The sequence below is a fragment of the Mustela nivalis genome (assembly GCF_964662115.1).
Source record: "Mustela nivalis genome assembly, chromosome: 15".
In the NCBI taxonomy this organism is placed as follows: domain Eukaryota; kingdom Metazoa; phylum Chordata; class Mammalia; order Carnivora; family Mustelidae; genus Mustela; species Mustela nivalis.
This window is the reverse complement of record NC_139034.1, coordinates 15,026,619-15,041,377: the sequence shown is the minus strand read 5'-3', so window position 1 is coordinate 15,041,377 and position 14,759 is coordinate 15,026,619. Positions and strand designations below refer to the sequence as shown.

The 14,759-nt window shown below is 34.9% G+C and overlaps 1 protein-coding gene across 1 annotated transcript in view; it reads left to right on the top strand.

The window, feature by feature from the left end:
* Positions 1 to 14,759, top strand: part of UBL3 (ubiquitin like 3) — a 66,143-nt gene that overhangs the window by 46,814 nt on the left and 4,570 nt on the right. Inside the window, exons 2-3 of the mRNA XM_082701289.1 lie at positions 8,412 to 8,520; positions 12,305 to 12,391. Of these exons, the coding sequence (XP_082557415.1) occupies positions 8,412 to 8,520; positions 12,305 to 12,391 (196 nt within the window). The remainder of the gene's footprint in view (positions 1 to 8,411; positions 8,521 to 12,304; positions 12,392 to 14,759) is intronic.

Here is a 14,759-nt window from a genome sequence, read left to right as displayed (position 1 = left end):
TCTGGTGTATAGTTGATATTCAGTAAATACTAATTTCCTTCCCCATGATTTTAGGCTTTAAGCCAAAAAACGTACACTGTCCTATTTCTACTAAGAACAGGAGATAGAGAACAGAAAATTGTCATCCTTCTGAAATAATGTGAACATAATGTTATGAATATAGGAAAAGGTACTCTCTTCCTTCCCCAGTGTCCTCCTTATTGCTTTGCCTTTGCCAGTTCTCTTTCTCCTATCTATAATTTAATATCTTCAGTGCTTGGTTGACAGAAACAGTTGTACTGAACGAACTGTTGTTCTTAATTAAGTGAGTCATAAGACCTGAAAGTCTTTCTCAAAACAAAGGTTTCCCTAGATACAGATCCAGTGTCCCAGAGAGACTACTTTGGTTTCATTCAAATTCACTATTTAGTTGATAGTATGTATAGGAAATTAGACAACTACACTTGCATATTGAAATCTGGTTAAAGCAGCTAGTTTGAATCCTATAGTCAGGTTTTAAAGTGATATAGAACTGTAATTCAATTTCAGAACCCACATGTTTTCTATTTACAGAATTTGGAACTTGAAAAATTGTAATTTTAAGAATAATTTGCAGGGTTTCTCAAGAAAATACATTGTTCAGCCTTCACATGAAATTTTAATTATAAAAAAGTCTCCCAAACTTATTTTAAAATAAATGTGTATTATAAAGTATTTAAAGAGAGAGCATTGTATTGTTGGTATAATGTGATGTACTTAACTAATGATGGTTATGACGATGACAATGATTGATAACTTATGATAATAGCTAATTAGGCACTGACTGTGTGCCAGGCACCAAATGCCTTATAAATTTTGAGTTACATTATTTGATTCTGAACTGTACTTATAAGAACCCAGTGGTTTCTTTGTTTCTTCAGTGATGAGGAAAAAAAAATTAATCTACATTTTCTAGCTGGCAAGTAGGCTAATTTAATATTGTTGTTAATTCATTTGCATAACTCAACAGTTTCTTGTTTGTGTTCAGTGCTCAAAAAATAATTTAATGACGAAATAGTTGACAGGGTCATATAATTTAAGAAGCATTAAATGTTGCATTGGAATGTTCTCTATCTGTATTTTAAAAATGAGTTAAATATTCTGGAAATTCACATGCCAACTAAAATGAGATGTCGTAAAAGTTTTACTTGGGAACTTAAACTGGAGAACTGTCTCGCCTCCCCTTTGCCTGTTATTCAGGTTAGGTAAGTGTTTTTACAAATAAAAAGGAATTCCACTGAGTTTTTACCTATAAAGATTTCATATTTCATGTATATTAGAATCAACATCATGCTGAGTACTAAAAAGAATATAGAAAAAGATACTGTAGTTTCAATCCATTTAGCAAATCCCAGTGTACCTTAGTTTATGACTCCATAAACCAGTAAATTCATAGACAAGAATTCGGGTGTATTTTCTTAGAAGTTAAAATCTGTTTCCATGGATGCTTTATATAACTTCTTCATAAATAGGATTGCTGCTATTCCAGTGGGTAATAGGAATGCTTCTTAGCTTCTCTAATTCTATTTTGAAATTCTTTTTCCATTTCTTCAAAAATTTAGTTTCATTATTTCATCTAGGAGGATGAGGCTCAGGAGGATTTGTTCATGCTGTCCTGTCTCAAACACATGTGAGCCAGAGCGTGTGTGGATTGGGGTGGGGAGTGTGGGGCACTCCATGCACAAGAAACCACCTGTGTAAAGGCCTTAAGACAAGTAAGAACTTGGCACTTTCGAGCAACTGAGAGAAGGTACCTGTGGTTGGACCATAGTGAGGGCAAGAGTGGTTGAGATGTTGCTGGAGAATAATATGGAGACATTGGTAAGGAGTTTGCTGGGACCACCTGGTTCACTTGACCCGAGTGGTTAACATCAAATATTGTGTTGTTAGCACATTCAGGTTCAAATCTTAGCTTGTCCACTTACTAAAGTCTCTAAATTCATTCCTACAACTCTAAAATGGGGTAGTAATACCTGCTTCAGAAATGGGCTAGGTGAGTCGTAACTAAGGACAGTAAAACCACACAATAAGTGGCAAGTGTTAGCATTTCTCCTTCTTTGTTCACTGTGCCATATAGACCTTACTCTGGAATGTCAGACTCACAGGTCCTCCTTTTGTTGTTTTAAAAATTAATTCAGGGCGCCTGGGTGGCTCAGTGGTTAAGCCGCTGCCTTCGGCTCAGGTCATGATCTCAGGGTCCTGGGATCGAGTCCCACATCGGGCTCTCTGCTCAGCAGGGAGCCTGCTTCCTCCTCTCTCTCTCTCTGCCTGCCTCTCTGCCTACTTGTGATTTCTCTCTGTCAAATAAATAAATAAAATCTTTAAAAAAAAATTCAGCTAATATTTATGAGCACTTAAAATTTTATATCCTAGCTACCCTCTCCCCCATAATTATGTTTTTATGTCTCTCTCACAGCTTCAAGGTTACAAAATCTTTAAGGCACCAAGCACAGTGTCTGTTTCAGAAAATGCTTGAATAAATGAACAACTAAAAGAAAGTTTATGAAATATATGATTACCATATTTTAGCACTGCAGTTGTTTGAATAATTTGTTTTAAAACAGTCCTATGTGAAAAAAAAAAAGCACATTTCTCCCTCATTCCATTTTTCTGTAATGTTTAGTAAAAAATCAAAATATGTCATTTACAAATGTGTAACTCTAGGAACAAGAAAACATGCTTATCTATTTTTAAATTTATACATTGTATTAAAATAATTCACTGGTAGACTTATATCCTTTTTTCTAGATCAAGTAGCTATTTTCATACAATGTAATTTTTTAAAAAGCATTATTCATCTTCAAATGCAAATAAGAATAAGACCAACATATAATACTACATAAATCTTCAGCCAGTTGAGTGCCAGTTTTTTAAAACATCTTATTTGGAGATTATTTATAGATTCACATGCACTTGTTACAAGAAACAGTACAGAGAAATCCCATATACCCTTCACCTGGGTTTCCTTGCTGGTACTGTCATCTTACATAACTGTAGTATAGTCTCAAAGTCCACAGATTCATTCAGATTTCTCCAGTTTTTCATGCACTTGTTTGTGTGTATGCATTTAGTTCTGTGTAGTTTTATCACATGTGCAGATTCATATGACCACTCAACCACAGTAAGAGACAGAACAGTTCATCCCAAGTCTCCCTTGTGCTTCCCTTTTATAGATAGAGCCACCCCTCCCCCTTCCCCTCTTCCTAAAACCTCACTACCACTAACCTATTCTCCATTCCATAGTTTTGTCATTTCAAGAATATTATATATTTGGAGTTGTATAGTATGTAACCTTTGGGGGTTAGCTTTATTTACTCTGTATAATCCCCTTGAGTTTTAAATTGAGAGCTTTTGAAAAGTGACTTGCAAAGAAAGTCTAACATCTTTCCACTGGCCACTTGCGCTTGCCTTTTAGCAAAGAAAGGCAGGAATGAGTACTACAAAAGCAAAAATTTCTTCATTTGAATGTTGGGAATTCCTTCCCTCCTTCCTTCTTTTTAAGATTTTATTTATTTGATAGAATATACTAGGGGAGGGCGGAATTCCTTTTCTGATCAACCTGTTGATCTCTTGGTAGAAAACAGTCACTTTTCTTTTACAGGGCATGGTCTATCTCCATACTTGTCTGTTTCATTTCCAAAGACCACTCCAGTTCATCTTTCACTTTCCCTGTTTACTTCCTCTTTTTTCAGCCTGACAAGTTGAAAACAGATTGTTGTGTGAATTAAGTTCTAGAGATGTCTCTAGATTGTTATAGACTGACAAATAGAGATAACAATTTGATCAAAAACTTCTTTTTTTTTTTAACTGAAATACATGCATAGGAGTTTGTGTCATTTCCATTGGCCTTACAGGAAATGATTAAGGTTGCTACCTCACTAAAAGTCTTGTTTGGATTTTTTTTTTGCCTCAAAAGTAACTATGAAATGTATCTTTCATTTGGATAATCTGAACACCATCCCTTGGAAATTTTATTACATAATAGGAGCTCCATCTCATATCAAGTAATTTGGAGTCTTGATTAACAGTTTTATTTTTAGACAAGTATGTACATGTAGTGTATCACATTTTAAGCTGTAAATAAGAGTTGTTTTTAATCCATTGTCAATGTGTCAAGAATTCTAGGACCCCACAAGCAAAAGTTCTTTTAAGGTATTTTATTGACTTAGCATGGCTTCAAAGAAGTAAAAAAAAATTTCATTAATATTTAATGGAACATAATCTTTTAAGGGAAACTAGCTCACATGTATAGGAATTGCCATACATTTACTGAGAGGAACTATAATTGACATTATTTATCTGAATGAGCTTGAGAAAGTTCTTACTATTATATAGGAGTAATTAAGTACTGACCACCCTGTGTATCCAGATGTTTATCTGGGTGATTGCTTTCAAGATTTTTTCTAAAGAAAGCATGGAAATTTAGTGTTTTCCTCCTTTGGTGTTAACAGCCCTAAGGTACACTTGCCTGTGTACTGAGGCAGATGTATACTTGTAGTCTCGGAGGAAGGTTGTCACCCAGACATAAACACAGGAACAAGTCCAGACTCATCCAGTAATCTTCCATATCAATAATCCTGTCTTTAGCTTCATTTAAAAATTAGGAACAATCAGAATTAATTTTGCTTTTGAAAATGCCTTACTAAATTATAGTATTTTATATAAACATGTTACTGACAATGAAGATCCAAAGCCTAACAAATTAAGCACTGAGGTGTTTACATGTTGGAACTATCCCTCTGTCCATACAACTACCAAAAAATGATTATTAACCATTCCCATTCTTTTTTCTTTTTTTAAGATTTATTTTATTTATTATTTTAAGAGTGGGGGTTGGGAGAGGGAGAGAGAATCTCAAGCAGAGTCCCTTCTGAGCTTGGAGCCTGATTCTGGGCTCCATCTCACCACCCCTGAATTCATGACCTGAGCTGAAATCAAGAGTCAGACCCTTAACCGACTGAGCCACCCAGGTGCCCCCTCCCATTCCCATTCCACATAACACAGCATTTGATAAAATGTCCAGAATGCTGAAACCTTCATTTGAATCTTAGTGCTGATCTTTCCAGTCTACATTTCCACTTGCTTATTGAAACGAAAGAAACTAAAATATTAGTCAACAAATACTGAACACCTACTATATATCACCCATTGTTCTAGGCAGCAAAAATGTTTCAGGCAATGTGTGACTTCACTCAGCAATTTAAGTTTGTGGGTTTATTGCTGTTATTTTCAATTTGGGACATAAACTTCCTTCCTGAAGCAGTCTTTAACTGTTATTGTCAGTTTTAGGTTGTTTTAAATGTAATATTTGATGATTTCTTAGATTTATGTATTTATAGACTTAGAGTTTTCATATTTTCTTTTTTCCCTACCCAAAGGGGTAATTAAGTTCTCAGTCGATTTTGAAATCTTACCTTGCATCTTGTTTTGAATTTGTAGCCCAGAGCTTTACCATGAGTTACAAACTTTAATGTTTTCTGGGGCCAGGCAGGTATCATAAGTGTATGCTATGAAGAAGGCCAGTGTGAGTAAGTAGGGCTCAGTAGGGTCTGTGTCAAACTAAAACGTTTATGTCCCCCTGTAAACATTAAAAACAAAGTTTTTAAACCTGTCAAACACAGCGAAGGGCCCAAAGTTTCCAACATTCTGAAAATCTAGATGCTCATGAATTCTTTAGACCATTGATTTTGAAACACAAAAATGAAATAATCATTTTACTGGTAACAGTGATATATATTAGTTTTAAAATAAATGCTGGGAATTTTGCTGCATGAACGATTTATGGTGTGGGTGATGTGTATTATTTAGTTTAATATATTGTGGATACCTTTCCATGTCACATCATGTAGATCTATACCTCGTGTTGTTTAACAACTAGAGATTTCTATAGTAAGGATATACCATCAGCTATTTTTCCATTTCCGTATTCATGGATAATAGGGAAAGACTGAAGTATGCTTTGGCATTGTCTTTGCAGATTCTAAGAATTAAGTCCTTTTTCCTCCCCTTTTTCTTTGTTACTTTTAAACATTATAATTTGAATAAAAGCCCAATAGAGATTAGTTCTAAACTTAGAAGACGATTCTGAGAAAAAGTAGATTTATATCATTTATATAACTCTTAGGAAGCTTGAATTTAATTATTTTTTTTCTCGTTAAACACATGGCTGAACCATTATGAGGGGCTTAATTTCTTGGACATTAATGGCTGAAGGACCCTTATATAATAGTTTGATTCCATTAAAAGATTCCATATAAATTCAAAGTATATATATATATTTATCAATATCACATATAAAGAGACAGCTATAAATAGTATATCTCTTGAGAACTGAAATTCATATTGTAGAGATCTTGCGTTCCTTGCTTTAAGAATCACTCATTACTTGTTTGTTTTATAAAATAAATAAGTGGTGCTTCCTTTTTTTTTTTTTTAAGATTTTTTTATTTACTTATTTGACAGACAAGAGATCACAAGTAAGCAGAGAGAGAGGAAATGGGCTCCCCGCTGAGCAGAGAGCCCGAAGCGGGGCCCAGGACCCTGGGATCATGACCTGAGCTGAAGGCAGAGGCTTTAACCCACTGAGCCACTCAGGCGCCCTAAGTGGTGCTTTCTTAAAATTTAATCATTCTTATAAACTTACTTGAATTTTGTTCAGATGGAACTTAAAAAAGTTTCTGGATTGTATTACTGTATTACTGATTGTATTACTTCCTGTATTACGCTTTGGTCTAATTTCAAATTTCATTCTGATTTAAAAAGGCAGCAAGAAATTCTTACTGGACATATAGAAAGAGCTTTTCACCTGGAATATAGATTTCTTTTTCTGTTATCTTCTAAAAAACTTTTCATGGAAATAGAATGCACATACAGTTAGAATATAATTTCTAGTATAGAGTCTAGTTCTCCTCCATCTAATGTGGGATCCAGTCACATCCCAGTAAATGAGAAATTGTTTGTGCTTTTAGCACTTTTCTAGAGGAGATATTTTATAACTTTCAGTACATTTGAGGCATTGGGAATGGCATTGGCCATGTTGGTGGTAGATAGTAAACCAGTGACCTGGCCTCTAAATGACTCTGTGGTAGGCACCAATTTATTCATTGTAGACTTGGCCATCTTAAAGATCTTCTGGTATTTTTTTAGAAGCAAAAAGTATTGGTAACTGAAGAAGAGAGCTTGGCTAACCTGGGACCAGGCACAATTCAAACCGGTACAGTGACATTCTCTGTTGTTTATATATAAAGAAGCTGGGCTAGTCCCAGGACTCAGCTCTGGACTAGACTCAACTTTTGGGAAGGCCTTATTTCCTCTCTTAACAGAGGCCCAGAAGTATAGAAAATCCCACTTGCATTTCTGTAACTTATAAGGAAATGAGTGATGTCACGGTTTTTAAAAATAAATCATATAATTATATAATTATGGATAGAGAAAAAAATTTAAAAATGAACATTTAGAAATGTTTTACAAAAGGTATAAACAGACATATTTACTTGAAAGTGTAAATTCACTGGACCACAAAAATTTTAATTCCATTATTTACCTTAGGTTATTCACTGAGGATGAATCTCTGTCCTTTGTCACCCATAGCTTCTCCTCTGCCCTCCCATAATAAATGATCGGGCGTTTGGATTTAACATATTATTGATTCCTCCTTTAACCATTGTAAAGTTCTTTACTGTTTCTGGTTAATTTGTTTACATTTGAATAATTTTTGTAGGATAAAAAGTTATATTGGGGCGCCTGGGTGGCTCAGTGGATTAAGCCGCTGCCTTCGGCTCAGGTCATGATCTCGGGGTCCTGGGATGGAGTCCCGCATCTGGCTCTCTGCTCAGCGGGGAGCCTGCTTCCCTCTCTCTCTCTCTGCCTGCCTCTCCCGTCTGCTTGTGATCTCTCTCTGTCAAATAAATAAATAAAATCTTAAAAAAAAAAAAAGTTATATTCATTGTTTTTAATTCATTATTTTTTCTAAGTAGATTATCAATTAAATTTTTCTTCTGTTTAGTGATGTGACCTGCAGCATCACCACTTTTGTTAGTTTTTCAGTGGAAAATATGTATGCTAAAGTAATAGTGATAACCTACAAAAGCCCATCTCTGAACATTGTTGGAGTAGTTAAAATATAAAAGCATAATGAATTTTGGTTTTCCTTTTATTTATTATGACAAACATATCTGCCCTCCCCCATATATTTAAACAATGGAAATGAAATCATATGCCAAATTGTCATTCTTTAAAAAAAAAAAAAGTCTTTACAGAATTTAAATAGATAAAACCAGAAAATAGCATTAGTAATAGTTCAGAATGTGATTGAAATGAAAAACCTAGGAGTCATTTTTATTTACTTTCAAAATTTCAAGATTTGTATTAAAAGAATCCTTGTCTTCTTTCAGATAAATTTGCGCCTCATCTTGGTAAGCGGGAAAACAAAAGAGTTCCTGTTTTCTCCTAATGATTCTGCTTCTGACATTGCAAAGCATGTGTATGACAATTGGCCAATGGGTGAGTGGTGTTTTTCTCTTGAGAATGAATAATGTTAATTCTTTATGCCCTACCTCCTTTCACAAACATTTTGAAAAAGTTATGAAGGTTTTTAAAAAACCAGATAATTGAGAGATTAGTCTTGGGAGTTAAAGGGGAAGGAACACTGTTATTTGTCACTTTATTCTTCAGCTACTTTATTGAAAAATGGGGAAGGAGCCGGTATGCAAAATCTGTTTTTGCCTTAGAACCATTTTAATATGAATGAAAATTGTTTTTTTTTAAAAAAACACAAAGTAGCTAACAGATGCACATAACTTTCATATCAGTAAATCTGTTTATACCAAAACACAAAGTAAAAGATAATAAAAATTATTTTTAACAAGTTAAACTATTTTCTCATTGGTCTATCCTATCTATAACTATAACCTAATTAAAATTGAGTTTGACATAAATTAATCTCTAATTCATGTCACTTCGTGTGTCCTCTGAACGACAAGGGCAAGAAGGTATAAAATCCATTTATGCATTGCATTTTCAAGTCAGTATCCATGACAAACAAAATTTGAGGGAGTCGGGGAGTGGTATTCTTACTTTCTCCGATTCTTTACCATGTGATAGGACTTTGCCTTGCCATCCTACAGTGAGTCTTTAGCTTGTTTTTTTCCTTCGAACTTTCCCTAAGTCAGCTTGGTCCTTTTTAGGGCATGTATTATAGTGATATCAATGTTCCAGCTGATTTAACTTAATTTTACTGGCCAAAGCAGTTTGGACTTTTAAGGGACAAGACTCATTTCAACAAAGAACACAGTGTATTCAAAATGAATCAATCAGATCAGTGTTTCTCAACCTTAAATAATATATGGAACTCCTTTAGAGGAAAAAATTCCTATAGATTCCCTAGTGCTGACTTAAATTATTTTTATTACAATTTTTTTTAAAGATAGAAACATAAAACTCATTTAAGATGCTTTATCCTTATTAACGCATTTACAACCATAAGACTAAAACAGATCTAAAAAGAGAATGCAAATATACTTCTAAAACCAATAATGTTTAAAGTAACAGCATTAATGATATATTTTTGCTAAAATCAACTCACTGCTTGTGCCATGAATATAGATAGTACTGTTGAGATTGGCATGCCTCTACTCCTGCTTGCTCTACAAGGACCCAGTTCTCTGCAGATTCACCACAAAACCTTCATTTGCATTGTGCCCGATTGTCATTTAGCCTTCACTTAGCAAGAATGCATTGTTTATGTATTTAGTGAACTTCTGTTCTTTTCTTACTAGCCTCTTGACAAAGAATTATGCTTGGCGCCATAAACTGCATATCTGGGCAATAAATCCAAAGACTGTAGTTGGTTATAAAATGATTATTTGAATTATCTAGATATTGTCTTCCAGATTATCATTAAAATGAAAACATGGTTTAAAACTTCTTGAGGAGGGCTTTCAGAACCATGCCTCTGTTGTTCTTGAACTCAGGATTCATAGACATACATTTAAGAAAAACTGATCTGGACAAATACTTTCAATTGACTGGATCTTTCTTCCCTTGATAATTAAGGGACTAGTCAATGTTAGTTCCTAAATCAGGTTAGAGGTAAGAAAGGAATTCAGAAAAGCTGAAGTAGACTAAACTTGAGGCTCTTAGGATATGGGAATTTCCTCATAGCCAGGCACAACAGTAACTAGGAAAAGCATTTTTAAATACTTGTCTAATAGTGATGTTATACTAAATGTGATGTAGAAGATTACTTTTGTGATATGGGGAGGAGAGGGTAAAGATCAGTTTTGACATCTATGGTATTGTAGAAAAGATTACACAAGACAAAAAAGGGCAGTTCCTCTAAAAAATTCATGTTTAGGGAGCAGCATTATAACTTGTGGTTTAAAAAAAAGTACTTTTACCTTCATAATTGTTTGACTTAGATATTAGAATTCCTTAATTAGAATTCCTTAAGAATTCCTGCAGGACTCAAATGCAGGTGTTTGTCATAAATAGTGTCCTAAATCAGTGAGCCAGCCAACTCCCAGCATTGGAAATTGATTTTATCAATCCCACCTTACTTAGTTTCACCACACAAATTTTTGAGCCCGGCCTTTCCTAAGTTTGCCACTTCACCCAGCAACTTTGGGCAATGCAGGGAAAACAATTTTTGTTTTACCTAAAATATTTAAATTAACAATCTAGTTCTACATTTTATCTCATAATAGGTCAGCAAATGTAAATATTTGTTGGCGCTAATAATGAAAGTATAGTAAATATTAAATCCGGTAGAAGGAAACACTTGGTGCCATCTAATTTGGAAAGAGTTTTTCTTGGTCTGCTCTTAGGCAGTTTAGTGGAATATAGTTAATAGGTAGAATAGCTCTTACCAGCTCAGAGGTCCAAAAAAAAAATCTGCTAAATATATGTTACCAGTTCCTGAAATGCCTCCTTAAAACATTGTCCTGTAGGTCTCTCTAAATTACAGATCCTCTGAGAGGAAAAGGTAGATAGCATATTAAACCCAATGAAGTATGTAGAAATCACAACACTCTGTATAAAATAGTGAAGTATGTAGCTTCAAGTTTTGCATCTCAAAAAAATACTTACAGATTTTTAGAGTATTTTTTTCTAATGAATTAGACACTGTCATTTGTCTTTATATGTATAGACACTTCAATCTTGACCTGGAATAGTCTGTTAAATGGTAATTTTGGGAGCAATGAATTCAGAGAAATCCATACTGAGGCTTAGTTGATCTTTCTTCTAGAAGAAGAGTTACTTGGGAGCACTAGTGTCAGAAGGCAACAGAGGCATACAAGTTGGGGAGGAAGGACCAGGAGAAAAAGCACCCGGGGCGGGGGTTGGGAGGTGCTAGAGAAGAAAGGACTTCGATTAATTTCTCCTGTCCCATTTCTGTTGTTCTGAGTCAGTGGGAGGCACACTTTTATCAAATTCATATTCATCATTTTGAACACTCAGAAGGAAAAGTGCTCTACTTACCTCTATTCTGTCGCTTCTCTTCAGGATATTTTAAACTCATCCTTGTGTTGACAGCTCCTTCTTTAGGAAACAAACACATCATACAAGAATTCTTGAGAAAGATGATAATGGAATTCCTCAAACCTTTGTCACAATCAGAGCTTAAATTATTACATCTACCAGCTAGTGAAATCACTAACCCTCTACCCTACCACAATATAAGTGTCCTTAACTCAGTATTTTAACAGAGTAGTATTCCATATTTCATTATAACAGAAGTTGTACACAAAATGAAATATTCTGCTACCCATATTCTACTCACCAGTTTGTTTTTTGATTTTCTTTATAAGTATATTTGTGTATACCTTGTAATATTTTTCAGTTTTCTTCTTCTGAATATTTTGGGTAAAGTGAACTTAGAGTAGTATCTTCTATAATGTTTATCACTTGGTTTCAGAAGACAGAATAATAAATCAATATTATCCAAAAGTAAACATTGTTAATTTTTTATTTTTAAAATTTGTGTTCTCTAGTTTTATTGAGGTACATTTTGTTGTTGTTACTCTATCAGTATATTAAAATCTTTGTTAAACTACTTGTCTCTAGCTTCAAATACATATTTTAACAGGTACAAAAATTGGAACATTATAGTATTTTCTGTTAATTACTGGTAATAGTAATTAATTTTCAAATGACATTTCTCTTTTCCTAGGATTAGATTTTCCCCAACTCATTCATTTTAATCTTTAAACTTCAGGACTATAAACAATGCAATAATACCTTAACACTGTCTCGAAATACACCTAACAAGTTCACTGCTTCTTTTCAGACTGGGAAGAAGAGCAGGTCAGCAGTCCAAATATTCTACGACTTATTTATCAAGGACGATTTCTGCATGGAAATGTCACATTAGGAGGTAATAGTCACCTTTGTAATGGGATTTAATGTCTGTCTCATGGCAGTGGCATTCATTTGTTTGTTTCAATGCTGTTGGCTGATTTTACAAAAAAAATTATTTCAAACTCATGAATTCTGCCTATTTTGGTAACTCTACTTCTTTACATTTTGCATTCTGTTGAATTTCATTTTAGCACTGTGAGAAGTGTTTACTCCCTTATAAAATAAACTCTCTCTCCTTAGATGTAGGAATCCATACCTATTATTTTGTAATTTTATTGTACTTCTGGATACTATATGTTAGATGTAATAGTTTTAACTTAAAGCCAGACACACAGAGTAGGCAAAGTTTATGATAATGCGTTTTCAGTCTGACTCTGTTATAATTGCCCATTTAGCAGAAATGAAGGTAAATGAGTTTCGCTAGAGAGACCTCAAAGAGCAGATTCAGAACCTGATTACTGGAGTTGTGCCTTGGCTCTGCTGCTTCCTGCTGTGGAATCTTGGGGAAGATGCTTAGCTTTCTTCATTGATAAAATGGGCTAACAATATTGCCTACCTCCTAGGGTTAAATTATATATTCAAAGCACTTAAAACAGTACTTGGCACACAGTGAACGCTTCTTTGGTATCACTGCTCTTTATATGTGATTGGAGACATATAGCTCAATAGTGCCCCCTTATGGGGTACATTCTCTACCATCAGCAGGTTTATTTTGTTTTTAGTTCCTGTTTTTCAAATATACTCTGATAATTAGAAATTTGTAGGTAAATGAAGTGATCCACTTTAATATTTTTCTGTAAATATAGTCTGACTTTTTTTCTCTAAACCTATCAATGAAATTGATCAATATAGCTGGGTGTTTGGTAAAGGTTGAATAACATCCAACTATGTGGTTTTTTTGGTCACAATTTTTCTTTTTAGTTTCCCTGTGTTCTTGAATGTGAATAATAAAGGAGAGAGTACACAGGGTCATGGTAATTATCTTCAAATACTGGAATGGCTGGTGTTGAAGAGTAGGCTAGCTTTGTATGGCTTGAGACTTGCTCTGTATAACCTTGAATTAGACTTAAGACCAACAGCTCGGGATCAAATGCAGACAGATACTATTCACTACAAAATAGAATTATTTGAGCATGTCAAGTTGCCTCAAGAAAGAATAGACCACTAAGGGAAAAGAGTGAAATCCTTGTTACTGGTTACATATAAGCAGTAGGTACAGCCATGGGTGGGGTTCAATCTTTTTGTGGACCGTTAAACCAGGAGACCTGGGCATTCTTTGCCACTCTTGGGATTTTACGGTTCCAGTAAGTTTCAGATTTAATTTCTTTGTTACCAGGTTTCTTAAAACATAGCTCTGAATCCCCTTTTTTTGAGATAAAACTTTTTAGTTCCATAGAATTTCAGTCTACTAAAGAAAAGGTGTGATAACAGTCTTACTAAGGATAAAGAAGATCAGCTACAAGTTTGACACTCACTACATTGCTGTTCATTCCTTCCCAAAATGTGATGGAGACTGTGGCATTCAGTCAGGAATCAACTAGGATACTTACTTAGAAATGCAGATTTCTACATGCTGGCTAGTTGGAGGAGAGCTCTCTCTGTCTCTGCCCCTTTCTTGTTCCCTCCCCTTTCCCCCATCGCCCAGTGTACTACTGAACTGAAATCCTGGGTGATTTTTATGTGAGGCTGAAAACTCCTGTTCTGGGAGCACCTGGGTGGCTCAGTCGGTTAAGCCTCTGCCTTCTGTTCAGGTCATGATCCCAGGGTCCTGGGAGTCTGCTTCTCCCCTTCTCCCTCTGCCTGTTCCCTGCAACTCGTACTCTCTCTTGCTGTTTCTCTCTCAAATGAATAAATAAAATATATAAAAGAAAAAAAAAGTCCAGTTTTAGATATTGTACAGAGTCAGAGTAGAAGCAGAAACATCCACAATGAAGGAAAGAGAAAACCTTTTGAATTCTTCCTTTCCCTTCTTTGAAACCGTTATCATCCATATCCACTAATTCCAGTTAAAATTCAAATGGCAAAGAAAAATAATAATCCCCATCAATCAAATCTGTAGCCTCAAATGGTAAGCCACTCAGCAGCTTCCCAGGCCTGTCCAAACTTCTCTAAATGTACCTCTCCTCTCACTTACCTGTTTTCTGAGATCTGTCCTCCTCGCTATCTCAAAATGAAGGTGATGATGAGGGTAATATTGACTGCGTGCTTTCTTTGTCCAAAGCCCTGATCTACACAGTGGTCCTTGACTATTTCAGTTAGTCAATACAGCTGTAAAGGACAAGTGATAGAATTACTGTCTCTGTTTGGGTAGAGGAAACTGAGGCCAGGGGAGCGAGCAGGTAGATGACTCACTCATGACTCATCTCACATTGGCAGGTATTGGA